We start from the raw sequence: 22,742 nt of genomic DNA on the forward strand, positions 1-22,742 counted from the left end.
AAAGTGCACGAGAGTTCCTTTTTCTTCACATCTTTACATCTCACTCCTCAGGGAGGACCTTGGAAGCCAAGCTATTTTTGTTAATCTCCATGCTGTAGGTGTGGGACTGAGTCTCCACCTTTCCTACCTATCTAATAAGTTCCAAGATGGTACTGATAACGCTGCTCCAAACCACTTTGAGAATCAATGTATTTGATTTTAAAATACAGTGATACCTCGGTTCTCGAACATAATTCGTTCCAGGAGGACGGTCGAGAACCGAACTGTTCGAGAACCGAAGCAATGAAACCAATAGGAAAGCGTGACTCCACAAAGCGTGACTCTCTCTCTGCACTCACACTGATGACGCAATCAAGGCGCGCTGGGCCGAATGAACGCCATTCGGCTCAACTCGGCTCATCTCGGAAGTTCGAGTTCCAAATATTTGTTCGGATTCCGAGACAAAAGTTTCTCGAATCTCCTGGTCGAATACCGATTTGGTCGAAAACCGAGGCGTTCGAGAACCGAGGTATCACTGTATACCTGTTTTCTGGCTGGTTTGGCTCAGGGGTTAGAGCATTGGCCTGTGGACTAAAGGGTCATGGGTTCGAGTCCAGCAAAGGGCACATACCTTGGTTGCAGATTGGTCCCTGGCCCTGGTCAGGGTGTGTGGAAGGCAACCAGTCAATGTGTCTCTCTCACATCAATGTTTCTCTCTCTCTCACCCTCCTACTCTATCTGAAGATAAATGAAAAAGTAGTCTCGGGTGAGGATTTAAAAAAAAAAAAAAAATATATATATATATATATGTTTATTTATTTATATATAATTTAAAGGTAAAGACCTAAATAACTAAAGTAGAAAACATCATTTATAACCAAAAGAAAGGAAAAGGAGGAATAAAGAAAATTGCCACAGAAGGCAGGAAAGTAGAAAAAAGACAGAAATAAATATAACTCTTTTAGGTAATCAATCACTGTGAATTAAAAGAACCAATTCACTAGCGAAAAGAACAAGATAGACTGAGTAAAAAAACAGAATTCTGTTTTATGCTGAATATATTTTAAACATGTAGGAAATAAGGCAGTTTAGGCAATGGCACAGAGATATCGATATAATGACCAGTGAAACAAAGTGGAAAACTCAGAACTGACCCATACACATATGGAATTCTGATATATGACCTAAGTGATACTGCAGATCATTAAGAAAAGGACAGATTCCTCACTAAACAGAGTTAGGACAACTGGTTAGCCATCAGGGTAAAAAAACTGGATTTCTACTTCATACTGTACATAAAATTCAGCTTAGAATTAAATACTAAAATGTAATTAAAGTGAAAAGAAAAAGTTTAAAAATTTTAGAAGAAAACAGAGGAGAACGAAAGGATTTCTTTTAAAAAAATTTTTTCTTTATTGATTTTTAGAGAGAGAGAGAGCGAGGAAGGGGGAGAGAGAGAGAGAGAAACATCAGTGAGAGAATATCAGGTGGCTGCCTCCTGCATGTCCCACACTGGGGACTTGGCCCACAACCTGGGCATGTGCCCTGACCTGGAATCGAACTGGCGACCTCTTGGTGAATGGGTTGATGCTCAATTACTGAGCCACATTATTAGCTGGGTGGAAAAGATTTCTTCAACAAGACACAAAAATAGTTAATCAAAAAAAAAAAAAGACTGGTAAATTCAATGACCTGAAAATCAAATCTGTCCATTAGAAGACATTATAAAAAAGTAAAAAGATACACATAAAAATTTTGAAAATATATTTGTATTACATACAACTTAAAAAAAATTAAAATGCAGACGAGATAAAGAACACCTGCAAATCATTAAGATGAATGAAAGCCCTGGCTGGGTGGTTCATTTGGCTGGAGCATCGTCCTATACATCAAAAGGTTTCAGGTTTGATCCCCAGTTGGGGTACATACAGGAGGCAACCAATCGATGTTTCTCTGTTTCTGTTTCTGTTTCTCTTTCTATATTTCCCTTCCTCTCTCTAAAATCAATAAACATATCCTTGGGTGAGAATTAAAAAAAATGACTGGTGATACATTAAATATAGGGAAAAGACAAAAACAAACATTTCAGAGAGGAAACAAAGTGGTCAAACATGAAAAAGATGTTCAGTAATAATAGGAATTAGCAGACTGCAGATGAAGACTATAATGATCTACCATTTTAAACCCTTCAGATGGCAAAAATGAAAAAAATGGACAAAATCAACATCAGAGGACATGAAAAATACTTATATTCTGCTAGTGGTACAAATGAGTAAAATTACTTTGGCAAAAAATTTAACGTTATTTCATAAGACTGGGCACAACTTGCAACACAGAAATTTTACCCCCACACATACTCTAGGGAATCTCTTATACCTTTGCTCCAGAAGATATAACAAGAATGTTCCTAAAAGCAAGGGTTATATGAGAAAGACCTGTGTCCATTTACAGGAGAATGAATACATAGTGGTATATTCCCACAACAAAATTCTATGTATCAGTGAAGATTAATAAACTATAGCTATAAGCAACATAAACAAGAACAAAAATTTAAAAAGCAAATACTAGGGGTACACAGAATATATGTTTTAGCTCAAAAAAACAATACATATACACACACACACACACGTGTTTGTGTGTGTGTGTGTGTGTATATGTATATTTTTTTTTCTTAAGCATAGTAAACAAAAATCTGTGCCAGTGGTTACAGGAGTGAGGATGACAGAAGGCTGAGATAAAGAGGCATTTAAATGGATACCAGTTAGTGACAATTGGAGAGTTCATGGACTGAGTGTGTGTGAGGAGGTGGTATTATGATTACTCCTTAATATTAATATGTTTTATAACTTACCTTCATAACTTTAGTGTGTGTATACACATACACACATGTGTTTTTCCATTCTTTAGTATGTATGAAATATAATTAAAAAGTAAAAAAGGAGAAAATATGGCCCAGCCGGTGTGGCTCACTTGGTTGAGCATTGACCCATACACCAGTAGGTCGCTGGTTCGATTCCCGGTCAGGGCACATGCCCAGGTTGTGGGTCAAGTCCCCAGTATGGGGCATGCAGGAGGCAGCCAACTGATGTTCTCTCTCATTGATGTTTCTATCCTTCTCTCTCCCTCTCCCTTCCTCTCTTTCTAAAATCAATAAAGAAAGAATATTAAAAAAAAAAGATAGATGATTTTTTTTTTTTTAAAGCAGGAGAAAATATAATTGAAATATCACTAAAATACGTTAGTTGACATTCACTGCAATGGGAAACAAATTCATTGTCCAATACTTACTGGTCAAGGGTCTTATAATAAATGTCCAGATCCTTGTTCACAAGTTCTGTTGTTCTCATAACAATCATCATTTCTCTATACTTTTCCTCAGCATCTCGAAACTGAGGTTCTCGAAGTTCTTTCTTAAAGTGAATAATTTCTTCCTCATAACCTTTCTGTCGCCCTATTGCCAAACTGTGATTTCTTTTTATATTTTCTATTTTTTCTTCCAAGTTTTGATGTTCACTATAAAAGGGAAAAATACAAATAAGGACCATTTTTAGCCTTTAGCAGCCTGAATTGAAAAGCCAGATCTCTTGAGAGAGATAAATATCATTTAACATCTCCTTAACAATCAGCATATGGTAACAGAGAGAGACCCTCTTTACATTTTATTTAAGGCTTCAGTACAAAAGAAAATTTTCTTCCTTCCTAATCTCTGAAGCACCCAGTTTTCTAAACAGTTGATTTGTGTGTGCTGAATAAAGAACTCTCATAATATATGAGCAGTGAGGAAGTTTCTGATTTTTAGACACTAAGTAAAGCACTCTTAGTTATTAATATTAGAAATTCACAAACCTCTGACAATGAACTGAGACTGTACAATAACCCACGCTGAGAAGTTATTGAATAATAGGTGTCATAATTTGTTTTTTAAATCCTCGCTTGAATATTTTTCCATTTATTTTCAGACAGAGTGGGAGGGAGGGAGGAAGGGGGAGAGAGAGAGAGAGAAACATCAATGTAAGAGAGACACATTGATTGGTTGCCTGCCGCATGACCCTGACCAGGACTGGGGACCGAACCATACCTTTGACTGGAATCAAACCCGACTCTTCGGTCCGCGAGCCAATGCTCTAGCCACTGAGCCAAAGCAGCCAGGGCTAGGTGTCATAATTTTGTTCACAATGTCAAAAACAAATATAATTTTATTTCAAACTATTAATTTCTATAGTAATACCTAAAAGTCTGAACTCCTCTATGAAAAAATTTCTCACACAAGTATGAAAAAAAGCATAATGCCCTGCCCAGTTTGGCTTAGCAGTTAAATCATTGGCCTGTGGACTGAAGGGTTGAGGGTTTGATTCCTAGTCAGGGGCACATGCCTGGGTTGCAGGTTCAATCCCTGGCCCTAGTTGGGGTTGTGCAGGAGGCAACAGATCAATGTGTCTCTCTCACATCAGTGTTTCTCCCTCTCTCCCCTCCCCTGCCCTCCCCTCCCATCCATTCTATCCAAAAATCAATAGAATAACATCCTTGGGTGAGGATTAACAACAACAACAAAGCTTAACACTGACTATAAAAAGTAAAATACCCAAAATTTTTTGATAACTTGGTAGATAATACAGATTTTAATGTATGCTTTAAAAACTTCATTCATTTAACAATCACTTATTAAGCACCCTTTTATGTGCCAGGCACTGCCATCAGATTTATGAATATCTGTATAGAACTGGCCGGATGTCTGTTCTGTTGACATTTCTGTTGTGTTCTGGTTGAAGAAAGGTTTGAAAAAGAGCAGTCGTACTCAGTAATCTGAATAGATGTAAAAAAACGTTGTTGTATACCAACCACAGAAGAAATTATAAAAATATCTAGTTTTGGTCTTCAGTAGCAAAGAATAAACAGTTTCATTTAAAAGTTTCTTCTAGACTTAGGAACAGGGAGATTGGCAGTGGGCAGGACCAGAGGGAGGGTAAGTGTGTGAGAGAGGGAGCAAGTGTGAGTGTGAGTGTACGTGAGTGTGGATGAGCAACCTCAAGCAGTGCAGAAATGTGGGGCAAAAGCTTCCTGTGCTGTGGACAGGGAGCAGCCATCTACCACAATAAGCAGCTCCTCAGGGTGCTTCTCCCTGTGTGGCTGGGAGGCGGCAGAGGGAGTGGCAAGGGTCCAGTGACCTGACCCAACAGTGCACCTCACACCATCGTACCAGTGGACCCCACTGTGTCAACACAGACCAGTGCACAGTAGCGGCACTGTCAAGGTGCCTGCTGCGGAAGCCGCAAGCGGCTGAGAACCTGGCACCATCCCCCACAGCAGCAGTCTGAACAGAGCAGAAACACCCTCCCAGCAACAAACACTCTGGAGCAGACATCCATCCCCAGGTAGCAGCACAGATCAGCAGCTGAGACCCATCGCCAAAAGCATCAGCAGAGTCTGAGGTCTTGAGCCCCATCAGGAGCAGTATTCCCTAGCTGCCAGCGGCAGGACTCAGGGTTCCAGGGAGGTTCGCAAAACACAGCTGCCTGTGGCACCTGTGGGGACCATGGCTTCAGTGGGGTCCGTGTGATACAGCTACCTGTGGCACCGGTGGGGACCACAGCTCCAGTGGGGTCTGTGTGAACAGCTGCCTACGGCCCCCATGGGGTCCATGCGATCTAGCAGCAGTGCCTAAGACAGACCAATACCAGCCACCAGTAGTCAATTCTCCAGGACCCACAGCAGGCAAAAGTTGCCACGCACCAGAACAGTCTGGGAGCCACAGCAGCCTTATTTGATACACAATGACCTGCCTACACATCCCAACATCCCTCACTGGGTCTAGAACGACCAGACGGCTAAAATGGGGAGACAAAGAAACAACACCCAAATGAAAGAAAAGAAGGAATCACCAGAAAAAGAACTACATGAAATGGAAGAAAGCAATTTGTCAGATAAAGAATTCAAAGCAATGATTTTAAGGGTGCTCAAACAATTCAGTGAGAACTACAAGCAACTTAATGACAGTTATGGCGAGCTCAGTAGGAACTACATCAGCTTGAAAAAAGAGGTAGAAGCTATAAATAAAAATCAAGAGGAAATAACAACATAACTGATATGAAAAATACCTTAGAAGGATTCAACAGTAGATTAGAAGAAGCTGAAGACCAAATCACTGAGTTAGAAGACAAGGTAGAAAAAAAGCCCAAATAGAACAGCAAATGGGGAAAAAAATTAAAAAACAGGAGGAGAGTAACAACATTCACATCGTTTTTGAAGAAATAATGACAGAAAAATTCCCTAATTTGGTGAAGAAAAAAGTCACACAAGTCCAGGAAACAGAGAGAGTTCCAAGCAAGATGATCCCCAAAACACCCACAGCTAGACAAATCATAATAAAAATGGTAAACATTAAAGACAAAGAATCTTAAAGCAAGCAAGAGAGAGACAGAAGGTTACCTACAAGGGAGCTCCCATTAGATTGTCAGCTGATTTCTCATGAGTAGGCCAGAAGGGAAAGGCATGAAGTATACAAAGTAATGCAATGCAAGGGTCTGAGTCCAAGACTACTCTATCCAGCAAGGCCATCATTCAAAATTGAAGGAGAAATAAAGAGATTTACACACACAAAAAAAGCTAAAAGAATTTACCACCACCAAACCAGCACTGCAAGAAATGTTGGAGAGACTGTTGTAAGGAGAAGAAACAGAGAGAGAGAGAGAGAGAGACAGAGAGAGAGAGAGACAGAGACAGAGACACACAGGCATAAAATAAAAATGGCAACTAATAAGTATCTATCAATAATAACCTTAAATGTAAATGGGTTAATGATCCAATCAAAAGACATAGGGTAGTTGATTGGATAAAAATACATGATCCATACATATGCTGTCTACAAGAGACCCACCTCAACAAAAGACTCACATAGGATGAAAGTGAAGGGATGGAAAAAATTTTCCAAGCAAATGGAAATGAAAAAAAAGTTGGTATAGCAATACTCATATCTTATAAGATAGACTTCAAAATAAGGGTCATAATAAGAGACAAGGAAAGTCACTATATAATATTAAAAGGATCAATCCAATAGGAGGATGTAACCCTGGTAAACATATATGCACCAAATACAGGACCATCAGAATATATTAAAAAACGTCTGGATTTTGGGGGATTCAGGGAATTATTCAATGTGTAGAAGTAGATTTAATGTGAACATGTGAAGAGAGATTCCAAAATGTGGCAGAGTGAATGGCAGCTACACAGATCATCTCCCAGAACCAAACTGGAATTACAACTGAAATAAAGACAAATCATTGGGAAAAAGCAACAGAAAAGCAGCTTGCAAGAACCATATCACCAGGGACACTGAATCGATCCTGGTAGGACTGCGGAGGTAAGAGCGGCGGGCTGGGAGCCCATGAACAGCAGCGGTCTGAGCTGTGAGTAGCGCCCTGGGGTTAAAATCCCAAGCCCGCTCCACAACGCAGAGCCAGGACAGACTCTAAAATAGATACAGGCACTCACCTTGGGCTTTGGCACAGGGAGGGCGGACTAGACTGGAACTGTGTGGGGACACTCGGGATTTGGGGGGCACTCAGAGCTTTTGATAAGTTGTGGCCACACAGGACAGTGGCCTTCTTACTCCTTCAAAGGATTCTGGGGAGAGGCGATGGCCCCTCCCTCAGAGATTCAACCCAACCCAGGTGGGCCATTGAAATATACAAACTGAGGTTCATTAACAACCGGCATCTGCCCCAACCTCAGGAAATCCTCTTACTTTGAACACCTGAGGGAGTTTTTCATTCAACAGAGAACCCAAGGCTCTTCTAGTAACTGAGACTTAATAGCCTCCAGGCAAAAAGCTAGAGGATGACTGAACTGTTCCTGAGCTTGCAAATCTACCCAGAAAAGTAAGACTTGACAGTGGTGTTTAATGTGGGTCCTCCTACACTCATCCTAACACAGTAGAGGGAGCAAAAAATAGCAGAACACCAACAATCACAGGGAAAACTTGGCAGGCTCCAAAACCCACTGAGATAGCCACAATGGTGAAACACGGAAACAAATCCCAAATGAAAGACCTCTACCAAAGATGAGATAAATGAAATGCAGTTAGGCAAGTTATCAGAGGTAGAATTCAGAGCCATGATCTTGAGGAAGCTCAACAGCATGAGTAAGGAATTCAACACCATGAGTAAAGACATAGAAACACTGAAAATCAACCAACTGGAAATGAAAAACCACCAAGAAGAAATGAAGAATGACATAGCAGAAATAAAGAACACACTGGGAGGACTAAACAGCAGAGTAGAGGAAGCTGAGGACAGATTAGTGAATTAGAAGAGAGGGTAGAAAAAAAATCAACCAATCAGAAAACCAAAAGAAAAAAAAAACAATTAAAAAACAGAAAGACAGCTTAAGAGAACTGTGGGACAACAGGAAATGTAACAGTATTCACATCATAGGAGTCCCAGATGAAGAAGAAAATGAACAAGGGTTAGAGAATATATTTGAAGAAATAGTGACAGAAAACTTGCCTAATTTGGTGACGAAAGAAGGCATTCAAGTTCAAGAAGCACAGAGAGCCCCAAGTAAGAAGAACCCAAACAGGCCCACACCAACACACATAAAAATTAAAATGCCAAAAATTAAAGACAAAGAGAGAATCCTAAAGGCAGCAAGAGATAAGCAACAGGTTACCTACAAAGGAACCCCCATAAGGCTATGAGTTGACTTTTCACCAGAAACACTACAGGACAGAAGAGAATGGCATGAAGTAATCAAGGTCATGAAAAACAGGAATCTGAATCCAAGACTACTCTACCCAGCAAGGCCATAATTCAAAATAGAAGGTCAAATAAAGAGCTTCCCAGACAAAATAGGCCAAGGGAATGTTTGAACACCAAACCAGCACTACAAGAAATGTTAAAAGGACTGCTGTAATTAGTAGAAGAAATAGAAAGAAAACTATAACCACACTGAACAAAAATGGCAATAAATAAGTACATATCGATAATCACCTTAAATGTAAATGGACTGAATACTTCAATAAAAAGACACAGAATAGCTGGTTGGATAAGAAAGCACGACTCATATATACTGTATCTTGTTTACAAGAGACCCACCTCACAACAAAAGACTCACATAGGTTGAAAGTGAAGGGATAAAAAAAATCTTCCACGCAAACGGAAAGGGAAAAAAAAAGATGGGGTAGCAAGACTCATATCTGATAAAACAGATTTCAAAATGAAAGCCTTAACTAGAGACAAAGAAGGTCATTACATAATATTGAAAGGATCTATCCAACAGGAAGATATAACCTTGGTAAACATATATGCGCCCAATATAGGAGCAACAAAATATATTAAAAATCTTCTGGAAGGCCCTGGCCAATTTTGCTCAGTGGTTAGAGCGTCGGCCTGCGGTCTGAAGAGACCTGGGTTCGGTTCCCGCTAAGGGCACATACCTTGGTTGCAGTTTGTCCCCGGCAACCAACTGGGTGGGTCATGTGGGTGGCAACCACTTGATGTGTCCAGTTCACGTCGAAGTTTCTCTCCCCCGCCCCCACTATATCTGAACAAAATATCGAAAAGTGTCCTCGAGTGAGAATTTAAAAAAAAATCTTCTGGAGGAATTCAAATGAGAAATTGACAGCCATACAATCACAGCAGGCGACTGCAACACCCCACTGACATCACTGGATAGATCTCCTAGAAAAAAATTAACAAGGAAACAAAGACTCTAAATGAAGCAATAGACCAAACGGATTTCATAGCTATCTACAGAGAATTATACCCCAAAACTATACAGAATTCATATTCTTCTCAAGTGCACATGGGACATCCTAAAGATAGACCACATGTTAGGACATAAACTAAGTCTCTACAAGTTCAAGAAGACTGAAATCAATCAAGCATCTTCTCAGATCACAATGGCATAAAACTAGAAATCAATTGCAAGAACATACAAAGACATTTGAACATTCAAAGAAGAACTAACACCCATTCTCAAACTATTTCAAAAAATTTAAGAAGAAAGAAGACTTCCAAACTCGTCTTATGAGGCCAGCATAATTCTAATTCCAAAACCAGATAAGACACTACAAAAAAAGAAAACTACAGGCCAATTTCCCTGATGAACATAAATGCCAAAATCCTTACCAAAATACTAGCTAATCGAATCCAGCAATACATCAAAAAAATTATTCACCATGACCAAGTGGGATTCATCAAAGGGAAGCAAGGATGGTATAATATTCGCAAATCAATAAATGTGATAGACCACATAAACAAAATGAAAGATAAAAACCACATGATATCAATAGATGCTGAAAAAGCATTCGACAAAATTCAGCACCCATTTCTGATAAAAATGCTCAGCAATGTGGGAACAGAGGGATCATATCTCGACATAATAAAGTGCATATATAAAAGACCTATAGCCAATATCATACTCAATGGGCAAAAAGTAAAAGCATTACCCTTAAGAATAGGAACAAGACAGAAAAGCCCACTTTCACCACTCTTATTTAACATAGTACTGGAAGTCTTAGCCACAGCAATCAGACATGAAGAAAAAATAAGAGGCATCCAAACCGGAAAAGAGGAAGTAAAACTATCATTATTCACAGATGCCATGATATTAAACATAGAAAACCCTAAAGCCTCCATCAAAAACCTATTAGACTTGCCGTGGCCAGGTTGGCTCAGTAGTTAGAGCGTCGGCTTGCGGTCCGGAGAGACCCGGGTTTGGTTCCCGCTAAGGGCACGTAACTTTGGTTGCAGTTTGTTCCTGGCCCTGGTTGGGTTGTGCGGGTGGCGACCATTCGATGTGTCCCTTTCGCGTCGATGTTTCTCTCTCTCCCTCCCTCCCACTCTATCTGAACAAAACATGGAAAAATGTCCTCAGGTGAGGATGAAAAAAAAAAAAATCTACTAAACTTAATAAATGAATTTGGCAAAGTAGCACAATACAAAATTAATGTCAAGAAATTGATACCAATGATGAATTTACAGAAAGAGAAACTAAAAAAACAATTCCATTTACCATCGCGGCAAAATAATTAAGATACCTAGGAATAAACTTAACCAAAAAAGTCAAAGATCTATTTGCAGAAAATTACAGGACATTGAAAAAAGAAATAGAGGAAGATATAAAAAAGTGGAAGCACATACCTTGTCCATGGATTGGAAGGATCAACATCATTAAAATGTCCATATTACGCAAAGCAATCTATAGATTCAATGAAATCCCCATCAAAATACCAATGACATATTTCACAGAACTAGAATAAATACTTCAAAAGTTCATATGGAACCAAAAAAGACCCTGAATAGCCACAGCAATCTTGAAAATAAAGGATAAAATAGGTAGGATCACAATACCGGATATCAGGTTAATACTACAAAGCCACTGTAATCAAAACAGCCTGTTATTGGCACTAGAACAGGCATACAGACCAATGGAACAGAACAGAGAACCTGAAAGTTGACCCAAGACATTATGCTCAATTAATATTTGACAAAGGTGGCAAGAGCATACAATAAAGTACAGATAGCCTCTTTAATAAATGGTGTTGGGAAAATTGTACAGCTACATGCAAAACAATAAAACTAGACCATCTACTTACACCATACACAAAAATAAACTAAAAATAGATAAAACACTTAAATGTGACTTGTATATCCATAAAAACACTAGAAGAAAATATAGGCAACAAAATTTCGAATGTCATACGCAGCAAAATTTTCACTATGGCAACAGAAACAAAGGAAAAAATGAACACATGGGACTACATCAAACTCAAAAGCTTCTGCACAGCAAAAGAAACAACTATTAATATGGAAAGGGAATCAACTGTATGGGAGAACATAAATGCCAATGATACATTAGATAAGGGGTTAATTTCCAAAATATATGGGGTGCTCATACAACTCAACAAAAGGAAGACAAAGAACCCAATTAAAAAATGTGCAGAGGAACTAAATAGACACCTCTCCAAGCAGGACATACAAATGGCTAAAGAGACATATGACGAAATGCTCAACATCACTAATCATCAGAGAGATGCAAATTAAAACAACAATGAAATATCACCTCACACCTGTCAGAATGGCCACTATCAACAAATCATCAAACAACAAGTGTTGGCAAGGGTGTGGAGAAAAGGGGACTCCAGTACACTGCTGGTGGGAATGCAGATTGGTGCAGACACTATGGAAAACAATATGGTGTTACCTCAAAAAATTAAAAATTGAATTACCATTTGACCCAGTGATCCCACTTCTAGGAATATACCCTAAGAAGCCTGAAACAGCATTCAGAAAGAATATAAGTACCCCCATGTTCATAGCAGCACTACTCACAATAGCTAAGATCTGGTAACAGGCCAAGTGTCCATCAGTAGACAAATGGATAAAAAAGCTGTGCTACATATACACAATAGAGTACTATGTAGCTATAAGAAAGAAAGATCTCATATCCTTTGAGACGACATGGAGGGACCTGGAAAGTACTATCCTCAGCAAAACAAGCCAAGCAGAGAAAGAGAAATATCACATGATCTCACTTATTTGTGGAATATTATAAACATAACAGTCTGAGGAACAGGGTAGACCCAGAGACGTGGAAGTAGGGTACAGACTGACAACCCTTAGACGAGGGGGTAGGAGAATAGATAAATCACAGAACTTACATGCATTTATGCATAACCAATAGACATGGACAACAAAGCTGGGGATGGGGTCAGGGGGATGGGGAGGAGGGTGTCAATGGGGAAAAAAGAGAAACACCTATAACAAAAATAAATTAAAAAAAAAAAAAACACAAAACTTCTGGAGGACTTCAAGGGTAAGATCAATAGCAATACAATCATTGTGGGTGATTTTAATACCCCACTGACACCGCTGGATAGATCTTCTAGACAAAAAATTAACAAGTACACAGAGTCCTTAAATCACAAACTAGATCAGTTGGACTTAATTGATATTTACAGACCATTTCACCCCAAAGCAGCAGAATATACATTCTTCTCAAGTGCACACAGGACATTCTCACAGATAGACATCATGTTAGGACAAAAAGTAAATCTCTACAAATTCAAGCAGATTGAAATTGTATCATGCATCTTCTCAGATGACAATGGCATGAAACTAGAAATCAATTATAACAAAAACACGCAAAAACATTCAAACACATGGAGGCTAAATAGCATGTTATAAAACAATGAATGGGTTACAAAAAGATCAAGGAAGAAATTTAAAAATTCCTGGAAACCAATGAAAATGAACATACAACACACAAAATCTATGGGATGCAGCAAAGCAGTTCTGAAAGGGAAGTTCATAGCACTACAGGCCTATCTCAAGAAACAAAATGGAAGAGATAAACCACAGAACTTATATGCATGTATGCATAACCATGGACATAGATAACAATGCTGGGGTCGGGGCGGGGGGGAGAGGAGGGAACATCTCTCTTTTGTCAATGGAGAAAAAGGTAGAAACATCTGTAACAAAAAAATTAATAATAAAAATAAATCAACTAAAAAATTTAAAAAATAAGAACAAGAAAAATTCCTAGTTAATTTTCTAACCCTACAACTCAAAGAACTAGAAAGTAAACAAAAAGAAAACCCAAGAGCAGGTAAAAGGAGGGACGTAGTGAAGGTCAGACCAAAAATAAACGACATAGAAACTACAAAAACAATTCAAAAGACCAATGAAACAAACAGCTGGTTCTTTGAAAAGATAAACAAGATTGATGGACCCTTAGCCAGACTCACCAAAAAACAAAAAGAGTAGACCCAAATAAACAAAATCAGAAATGAAAGAGAAGTAACAACTGACACCACAGAAATACAAAGGATCATTAAAACATACTACGAATAATTATGCCAAAAAATTGAACAATCTAGGTGAAATTGAAAAATTTCTAGAAACACAAAATCTCCCAAAACTGAACTAGGAAGAGATAGAAAACTTGAATAGACCAATAACAACTAAGGAAACTGAATATGTAATCAAGAAACTTCCAGCAAACAAAAGCCCAGGACCTGGAGGCTTCATGGGGAAGTTTTACCAAACATTCAAACATCTAACATCCATTCTCCTCAAACTATTCCAAAAAAATCCAGGAAGACGGAAGACTTCCAAACCCATTTTATAAGGCCAACATAACTCTAGTTCCAAAACCAGATAAAGACACGACAAAGAAAGAAAACTACAGGCCAATATCCCTGATGAACATAAATGCCAAAATCCTTAACAAAATATTAGTAAACCGGATCCAGCAATACATCAAAAAAAGTGTTCATCATAACCAAGCAGGATTCATCCAAGGAAGGCAAGGATGATACAATATCCAAAAATCAATAAATGTAATACACCACATAAACAAAATGAAAGATAAGAACCATATGATCATATCAATAGATGTTAAAAAAGCATTCGACAAAATCCAGCACCCATTTTTGATAAAAACGTTCAGCGATGTGGGACTAGAGGGATCATATGTTGACATAATAAAGGCCATATATGAAAATCCAACAGGCAACATCATACTCAATGAGCAAACACGGAACGCATTTCCCTTAAGAACAGGAACAAGACAGGGATGCCCACTCTCTCCACTCTTATCTAACATAGTACTGGAAGTCTTGGCCACATCTATTACACATGAAGAAAACATAAAAGGAATCCAAATTAGAAAGGAGGAAGTGAAACTGTCATTATTTGCAGATGACATGATACTGTACATAGAAAACCCTAGTGACTACATAAAAAATCTACTAGATTTAATAAATGAATTTGGCAAAGTAGCAGAATACAAAATTAATGATAAGATATCGATGGCATTTTTTTTTTTTTGGTTTTCAAATACTTTTTATTTTTTTAATCTTTATTGTTGAATGTAGAATATATTACAGATGTTCCTCATTTTCCCCCCATTGACCCCCTCCTCCGCACTCCCGCCTTTTTCAACACTATTGTCTGTGTCCATTGGTTATGCATATAAATTCTTTGGTTTATTTCTTCCCATCCCCCAACCCCTTTCCCTTTGAGGTTTGTCAGTCTAGCAATGAATCTGTACTTCTTTTTTTTTTATCCTCACCCGAGGATATTTTTCCATTTTTTGTACAGATAGAGTGGGAGGGAGAGAGAGGAAGGGAGAGAGAGAGAGAAACATCGACGTGAAGGGACACATCAAGTGGCTGCCACCCGCACGACCAACCAGGGCCAGGGACAAACTGCAACCGAAGTACGTGCCCTTAGCGGGAACCGAACCCGGGTCTCTCCGGACCGCAGGCCGACGCTCTAACCGCTGAGCCAAACTGGCCAGGGCTGAATCTGTACTTCTTAATCCCTTCACTTTTTTCACTCATTCCCCCAAACCCCCTCCCAACTGGCAACCAACAAAATGTTCTCTGTATCTATGAGAATGTTTCTGTTCTACCTGTTCATTTTGTTTGTAGATTCCATTGTCGATAGATATGTATTCATTGCCATTTAGTTTGTTTATATATTTTATCTTTTTCTTCAAAAAGACCCTTCAACATTTCATATAATAACGGTTTGGTGGTGATGAACTCCTTCAACTTTTTCTTGCCTGGGAAACTCTTTATATGGCCATCGATTCTAAATGACAGCTTTGCAGGATAGAGTAATCTTGGTTGTAGGTTCTTGGTTTTCATCACTCTGAATATTTCTTGCCACTCCCTTCTTGCCTGCAAAGTTTCTTTTGAGAAATCAGCTGACAGCCTTATGGGAACTCCCTTGCAGGTAACTAGCTGCCTTTCTCTTGCTGCTTTCAAGATTCTCTTTGTCTTGAACCTTTTGCATTTTGATGATGATGTGTCTTGGTGTGGGCCTCTTGGGGTTCATCTTGTTTGGGACTCTCTGTGCTTCCTGGACTTGTATGTCTGTTCCCTTCACCAAGTTAGGAAAGTTTTCTGCCATTATTGTTTCAAACAGGTTTTCGATTTCTTGTTCTCTCTCTTCTCCTTCTGGCACCCCCAAGATGCGAATGTTGGCATGCTTGAAGTTGTCCCAGAGGCTCCTTACACTCTCCTCATATTTTTGGATTCTTTTTTCTTTTTGCTGTTCTGATTGGGCGTTTTTTGCTTCCTTATATTCCAAATCAATGGTTTGCTTCTTGGATTTACGTACTCTACTATTGAATCTGTGTAAATTATTCTTTATTTCAGTTAATGCCTCCTTCATTTCTGACTCGTCCTTTATTATGCTCTTGAGGCCCTCACTAAGTTCACTGAGGTTCTCACTGAGTTCCTTGAGCATCCTTATAAGCAGTATTTTGAACTCAGCATCTGTTACGTTGCTTATCTCCATTTTGCTTAGTTCTTTTCTTGGGGTTTTGTTCTGTTCTTTCATTTGGGACCTGTTTCTTTGTCTCCTCATTTTGGCTGCCTTTCTGTGTTTGTTTCTGTGTATTACTTAACGAGAGGTATGGGGCTAGCTGAGACCAAATGCAGCTTGAAAGAATTTAGGAAAAACCTGAAGCAGGATCCAAGACAGGCCAATCCTATGGTTAAGCAAGTGGCAACAACTTGGCTGGGCCTGATAGTTGGGTGGGGCGGGGCCTCAAGGAGTCACCAGGGTGGGGCTACCAGCGTGAGCCAGGTTGCTGGGAGTCCCAGATATGGAGGCTGTCTGCTGTCCCAGGGAAGGGCTCTCCAAAGGAACAAAGGCCTCTGACAGCACGTCTGTCCCGGAGAAAGCCCCCTCTCCAGCCCTCGCTCCAGTGCCAAACAGCTCAGTTCTTCCCTGTATGTCTCTGGTGCCCCTCGAGCTGCCTCCCCTCCAAGCTTAGAGGGAGAGAGTCTGATAAGTCCGTGCGCGGGCCCTTTAGGGAGCTGCCTGGGGCTCCAGCCGCCTCAGCCTCCCTGAGCCTCAGTTCCCGCTGGTTTTTCCAGCCAGAATTTATGGGGACTTCTCTTCCTGGCACTGGAACCCTGAGCGGGGCACCTGGTGTGGGACGGGGACCCCTCAGTTCCCAGGAAGGACCTTCCCAGCCGAGGTGTCCTGATTTTTATCCGCCACACATGGGTGTGGGACCAGCCCGTCGCGCCTCCGCCCCTCCACCCCTCCTACCAGTCTGGATGTGGCTGCTGCTTTAATTCCGTAGTTGTAGGACTTCCATTCAGCTGGATTTCAGGTGGTTCTGAATGATGATTGTTCCATCGTTTTGTTGTAACTTTGATGTGGTTGTGGGAGGACGCGATACCGTGTTTACCTACGCCGCCATTTTGACCGGAAGTCCTCGACAGCATTCTTACACACCAACAACGAACTCAATGAAAGAGAAACTAAAAATGCAACCCCATTTACCACTGCGGCAAAAAAAATGAAGATACCTAGGAATAAACTTAACAAAAAAAGTAAAGGACCTATTCGCAGAAAACTACAAGTTACTGAAAAAACAAATAGAGGAAGATATAAAAAAGTGAAAGCATATACCTTGTTCATGGATTGGAAGAATCAACATCATTAAAATGCCCATTCCACCTGAAGAAATCTATAGATTCAATGCAATCCCCATTAAAATACCAACAACATATGTCATGGAACTAGACCAAAATAGTCCAAAAGCTTATATGGAACTCAAAAAGACCCTGAATAGCCACAGCAATCTTGAGAAAAAAAGAACAAAGTAGGCGGGATCACAATACCGGATATCAGTTTATACTACAAAGCCAGGATAATCAAAACAGCCTGGTACTGGCACAAGAACAGGCATATAGATCAATGGAACAGAACAGACAACCCAGAAATTGACCCAAGTCATTATCCTCAATTAATATTTGACAAAGTTGGCAAGAGCATATGGTGGAGTAAAGACAGCCTCTTCAATAAATGGTGTTGGGAAAATTGGACAGCTACATGCAAAATAAAGAAGCTAGACTACCAAATTACACCATACACAAGAATAAACTCAAAATGGATAAAAGACTTAAATGTGACCCATGAATCTACAAAAATCCTAGAAGAAAATGCAGCAACAAAATTTCAGACATCACACGCAGCAGAACTTTCACTGATACAATACCTAAGATAATAGAAACAAAGAGAAAAATGAACACATGGGACTATAACAAACTAAAAAGCTTCTGCACAGCAAAAGAAACAACCATCAAAATAGAAAGGAAACCCACTATATGGGAAAGCATAATTTCCAATGATATATCAGATAAGGGCTTATTTCCAATATAAATAGAGTACTCGTACAACTCAACAAAAGGAAGTAAAGAACCCAATTAAAAAATGGGCAGAGGACCTAAATAGACACCTCTCCACACAGGACATACAAATGGCCAAGACACATATGAAAAAATGCTCAATGTCACTAATCATCATAGAGATGCAAATTAAAACTATGAGGTATCACGTCACACCTGATAGAATGGCTGCCATCAACAAATCATCAAAGAAGTGCTGGTGAGGGTGTGGAGAAAAGGGGACTCTAGCACACTGCTGGTGGGAATGCAGATTGGTTGGGGTAGCCACTATGGAAAAAATTATGGAGTTTCCTCAAAAAATTAAAAATTGAACTGCTATTTGACTCAGTGATCCCACTTCTAGGAATATACCCTAAGAGGTCTGAAACACAAATCAGAAAAAATATATGTACCCCTATGTTCATAGTAGCACTATTTATAATTGTTAAGATCTGGGGAAACAGCCCAAGTTTCCAACAATAGATGAGTGAATAAAAAAGCTGTGGTACATATACACAACGAAATACTATGCAGCTGTAAGAGAGATTTCTTATCCTTTGAGATGACATGGAAGGACCTGAAGAGTGTTATCCTAAGCGATACAAGCCAATTAGAGAAAGACAAATATTACATGATCTCACTTATTTGAGGAATATAATGAACAAAACAAGGTGAGGAACCAAATAGACCCAGAGATATGGAAGTAGGGTGCAGACTGACAAACCTTAGAAGAGATGGATGTGGGGGGGAGGGAAGAGATAAACCACGTAACTTATACGCAAGTATGCATAAACAAGGACATAGAAAATGATGTTCGCAGTGGGGCAGGATTGGGAGGAGGGTGTCAATGGGAGAAAAAAAGTAGAAACATCTGTAACAAAAATAAATTAATTAAAATAAATAAAATAAATAAATAAAAGTTACTGCTAGCCCGGCTGGTGTGGCTCAGTAGTTGAGCATCGACCATTTGCAAGAGGTCGCCGGTTTGATTCCCGGTCAGGGCTCATGCTCAGGTTGTGGGCCCAATCCCCAGTATGGGGCATGCAGGAGGCAGCCAACTGATATTCTCTCTCACTGATATTTCTTTTTTTTTTTTTTATCCTCACCCGAGGAAATCTTTTCCATTTTTTTGTTCAGGTAGAGTGGGAGGGAGAGAGAGAAAGAGAGAGAGAGAGAGAGAAACATCGGTGTGAAAGGGACACATCGAGTAGCTGCCACCCACACGACCAACCAGGGCCGGGGACAAACTTCAACCGAGGTACGTGCCCTTAGCGGGAACTGAACCCGGGTCTCTCGGGACCGCAGGCCGATGTTCTAACCGCGGAGCCAAACCGGCCAGGGCCTCATTGATATTTCTATCTCTCTCCCTCTGCCTTCCTCTCTAAAATCAATAAAGAAAAAGAAATTGTTTAAAAGTTTCTTTTAAAAGCTTTCTTTTTTCCCACTTGCCACTGGGAGCACTAACATGAGATCATTAAAGAACTGAGACTTAGGAACTAGGATATCTGGGTCATATTCCTGGCTTTCATTAAAATTTACTGTGATTTTTTTTCTGGGTCTGTGTCCTAATGTATAAAAAATGAAGAAGCTAAAGATGAAGGGCTCTTCCAGTTATAAAGTCTGATTTCTTCATTATATGAAAGAGATTTTAAATATGCTTTAAAATAACAGGGTTAACCACTTGTGTAAAGCCAAGAACACAAATGAAAAATTTACATGTAATGGCTGAATAAATGAGACCTATATTTAATCAACTGAAGTAGTTAAAAAAATCTGTTTTGTGAGTACAACCTTTTATAGCAGTCTAGTGCCTTAGCATCAACCAGGTTCTTATAGAGTTCTTAAGGTAACTAACTCTAAGGCAGACAAGGCAAGAACAAAATCTTTTCTCCTGCACCAGGAAGGTAGAAACTATAGTAAGTACCAGTAAAACCAGGTGAAAGAAGACTCAGGGTAATCCTAAGAAAAAAAAACCTGCTTGGATGTCATATAATTATAACTGGGACCATCTAAAATGGGTGTCCAATGTCAAATTACTTTGGCAATATTATAGACTGCACAAGCTCTGACCCAGGAAGGATCCACAGGCCATATACAGTATTCTTTTTGTTCGGTACCATTCATTATCTTGTGAAGTAGGCTAGCAGAAATCTGGGGACTTGGCATTTTTAATCTGTCCATCACTGCAGTATGACTCTAAATTCTGTATCACTTCTTCGGTAACTTAATTCCTATGGCCATGAAATATACTTGTATAAAATCTCCATCCACTTTCCTGTAAGTCTCAAGGGACACTTAGGCTAAAGGTTTAAATCATTTTTTAAAAACACGTATTGAATATTCTTCACAATTCAATAATAGGCCTTTATTTAAACTAAAGACTATTTTTAAAAACATACGTTTTCATTTGCAAGACCTGCATTTGACCCATTTCCTTCAAATGTTGTTTTCTTTCTTCTTCAACTTCTTTTAGTTCTTCATTTCTTTTTCTTAACGTAAGGTTATCCTGCAGCCATCTTTCTTGTATCTAAATGTAAATATTAAATCAGTTAACAATAATGATCAAGTTATCAACATGTGATTCATTAACAGGCAACTGCAGACAGGTAGTACTAGTTCTGCCTTACTTAGAATCATGTTCAGCTCCACAGAGGGAAAATAAGCCAGGGTGAAGGAATCTGCAGCCTGGACTAGTCTGGATGGCACATATAAACACAGAATAGAAATTTACATGATGAAATAAAAACTATAACTAAATATTTAAATAGTTTATACCTGTACCCCATTGGATCATCTTGCATAGGAACCCCACAATAAAATATACTGATCTAAAAAATCATAAGATAACAATACCACTATCAAAGTCTCCCCTCAATTTTTTTGCCTAGTTGTATTTGTCTCCTCACACGTGTCCAATACTGTTAGATACTATTAAGTATGTCAGATAAGATCTTTACCTTCAAGCTAACAAATAATAATCTTATAAGGCAATAAGAAATTGCCACAAAAATAGTAAATGTCTATGTACTTGATGATACTTTCATGGCCATTGAACTGAACTGAAAATTTTAAAAGTTGGTTGTTCTTACTGAATAGTTTTGTCCTTAAAGAGACCTAATCACATAGCAGCAGCAGCAATGCCAACACAATTATTTCAGTAGGTTTCCCGGTATCTACAATGGACTAGGTTGTCAAGAGACAAACATTAAGAAAAACAAGAAATTGCCCTGGCCAGTTTGGCTCAGCGGTTGAAGTGTGGGCCTGCAGAACAGAGTTCTGGGTTCAGTTCCCACTAGGGTCACGTACCAAAAAAAAGAAAGAAAAAAATATTAAAAATTTCCTGTAGAAACAATGTTGGTTTGGACCATAAAAGCCTAAATATAGAAAACTCATCACAAGTTCAAAGTCAAGACTTCTCTGGACCGCAGGTCGACACTCTAACCGCTGAGCCAAACCGGCCAGGGCCAAAGTCAAGATTTCTCAAAGAGGGAGCTAGGATCTTCCTTCAGTAACCCCTGCAGCTGACATAAACTCAAGTCATGTGGGAAGTGGAAGGGAGAGGCAGATCTTTGGCAATATCTTGTTGCCAACAGTAACGGCACAGAGTCACCAGGGAAAACAGATTTGGAGGTGGGAGAAAAGCATGGAAGGACTTTTCTTATATGTTTCACGTTCATATCCAACCCTGCCCATTTACAAATCACTATTTAGAGGGTGTTTTTCCCCAACTGTCATCAGTTTTTCTGATAATAATAATAATACAAATGTAAACTTATTTAAGGTGTCATTATAAGCAGCTAAAGTTAACTAAAATGATATGGTATAAGTGTCCTTTGGTTGCCAAGGCAACTTAATGCACCACTACAGCTGTTGTGACACTCCAAAATTCTTCCATAGGAGACTACCCTTGTACTTTTTCCTTACTGGTAATAAAAGAACATGCTACGTTATTTCATCTCATATTACATAACACTGGAATTTGCTTTAATGACTGCATGAAATAACTTATTTTTTTTAAAAATTCTGTTTTCACCTGGCCAGTGTGGCTGAGTGGTTGAGTGCAGACCCATGCACCAAGAGGTTGCCAGTTCAATTCCCAGTCAGGGCACATGGCCAGGTTATGGGTCCAATCCCCAGTGGGGGGTATGCAGGAGACGACCAATCAATGTTCTCTCTCGTTGATGGTTCTCTCTCTCTTTTCCCTCTCCCTCTAAAATCAATAAAGAAAAAAAAAAGTTTTAAAAAATATCCATTTTTCGCTTGGTCTATGTGGCTCAGTGGTTGAGCATCAACCCATGCACGAAGAGGTCACCAGTTTGATTCCTGGTCACGGCACGTGCCAAGGCAGTGGGCCAAATGCCCAGTGTGGGGCATGTAGGAGGCAGCCAACCCATGTTCTTTCTCATCAATGTTTCTCTCTTTCCCTCTCCCTTCCTCTCTCTAAATCAATATAAAATTTATTTTTAATTAATTTTTCAATTACAGCTGATGTATAATACTGTATTAATTTCAGGTATACAACATAGTGATTAGACATTTATATATAACTTATAAAGTGATCCCCTTA

At 39.3% G+C, this 22,742-nt stretch overlaps 1 protein-coding gene across 6 annotated transcripts in view; it reads right to left on the minus strand.

Moving 5' to 3' along the window:
• The window catches only part of RAD50 (RAD50 double strand break repair protein), a 97,546-nt gene that overhangs the window by 18,519 nt on the left and 56,285 nt on the right, over nucleotides 1-22,742 (minus strand). For all 6 annotated transcript variants that reach the window (XR_004962010.1, XM_036281686.1, XM_036281681.1 and 3 more), the window contains 2 exons: nucleotides 20,575-20,702; nucleotides 3,268-3,492 (listed from right to left, as the gene is read on the minus strand). Coding sequence is in view for 5 of the 6 variants with exons in the window: in XM_036281686.1 (XP_036137579.1) it covers nucleotides 3,268-3,492; nucleotides 20,575-20,702 (353 nt within the window). In the remaining variant the exon portion in view is untranslated. The remainder of the gene's footprint in view (nucleotides 1-3,267; nucleotides 3,493-20,574; nucleotides 20,703-22,742) is intronic.

This window comes from Molossus molossus, unplaced genomic scaffold, assembly GCF_014108415.1.
Source record: "Molossus molossus isolate mMolMol1 unplaced genomic scaffold, mMolMol1.p scaffold_m16_p_4, whole genome shotgun sequence".
NCBI lineage: Eukaryota > Metazoa > Chordata > Mammalia > Chiroptera > Molossidae > Molossus > Molossus molossus.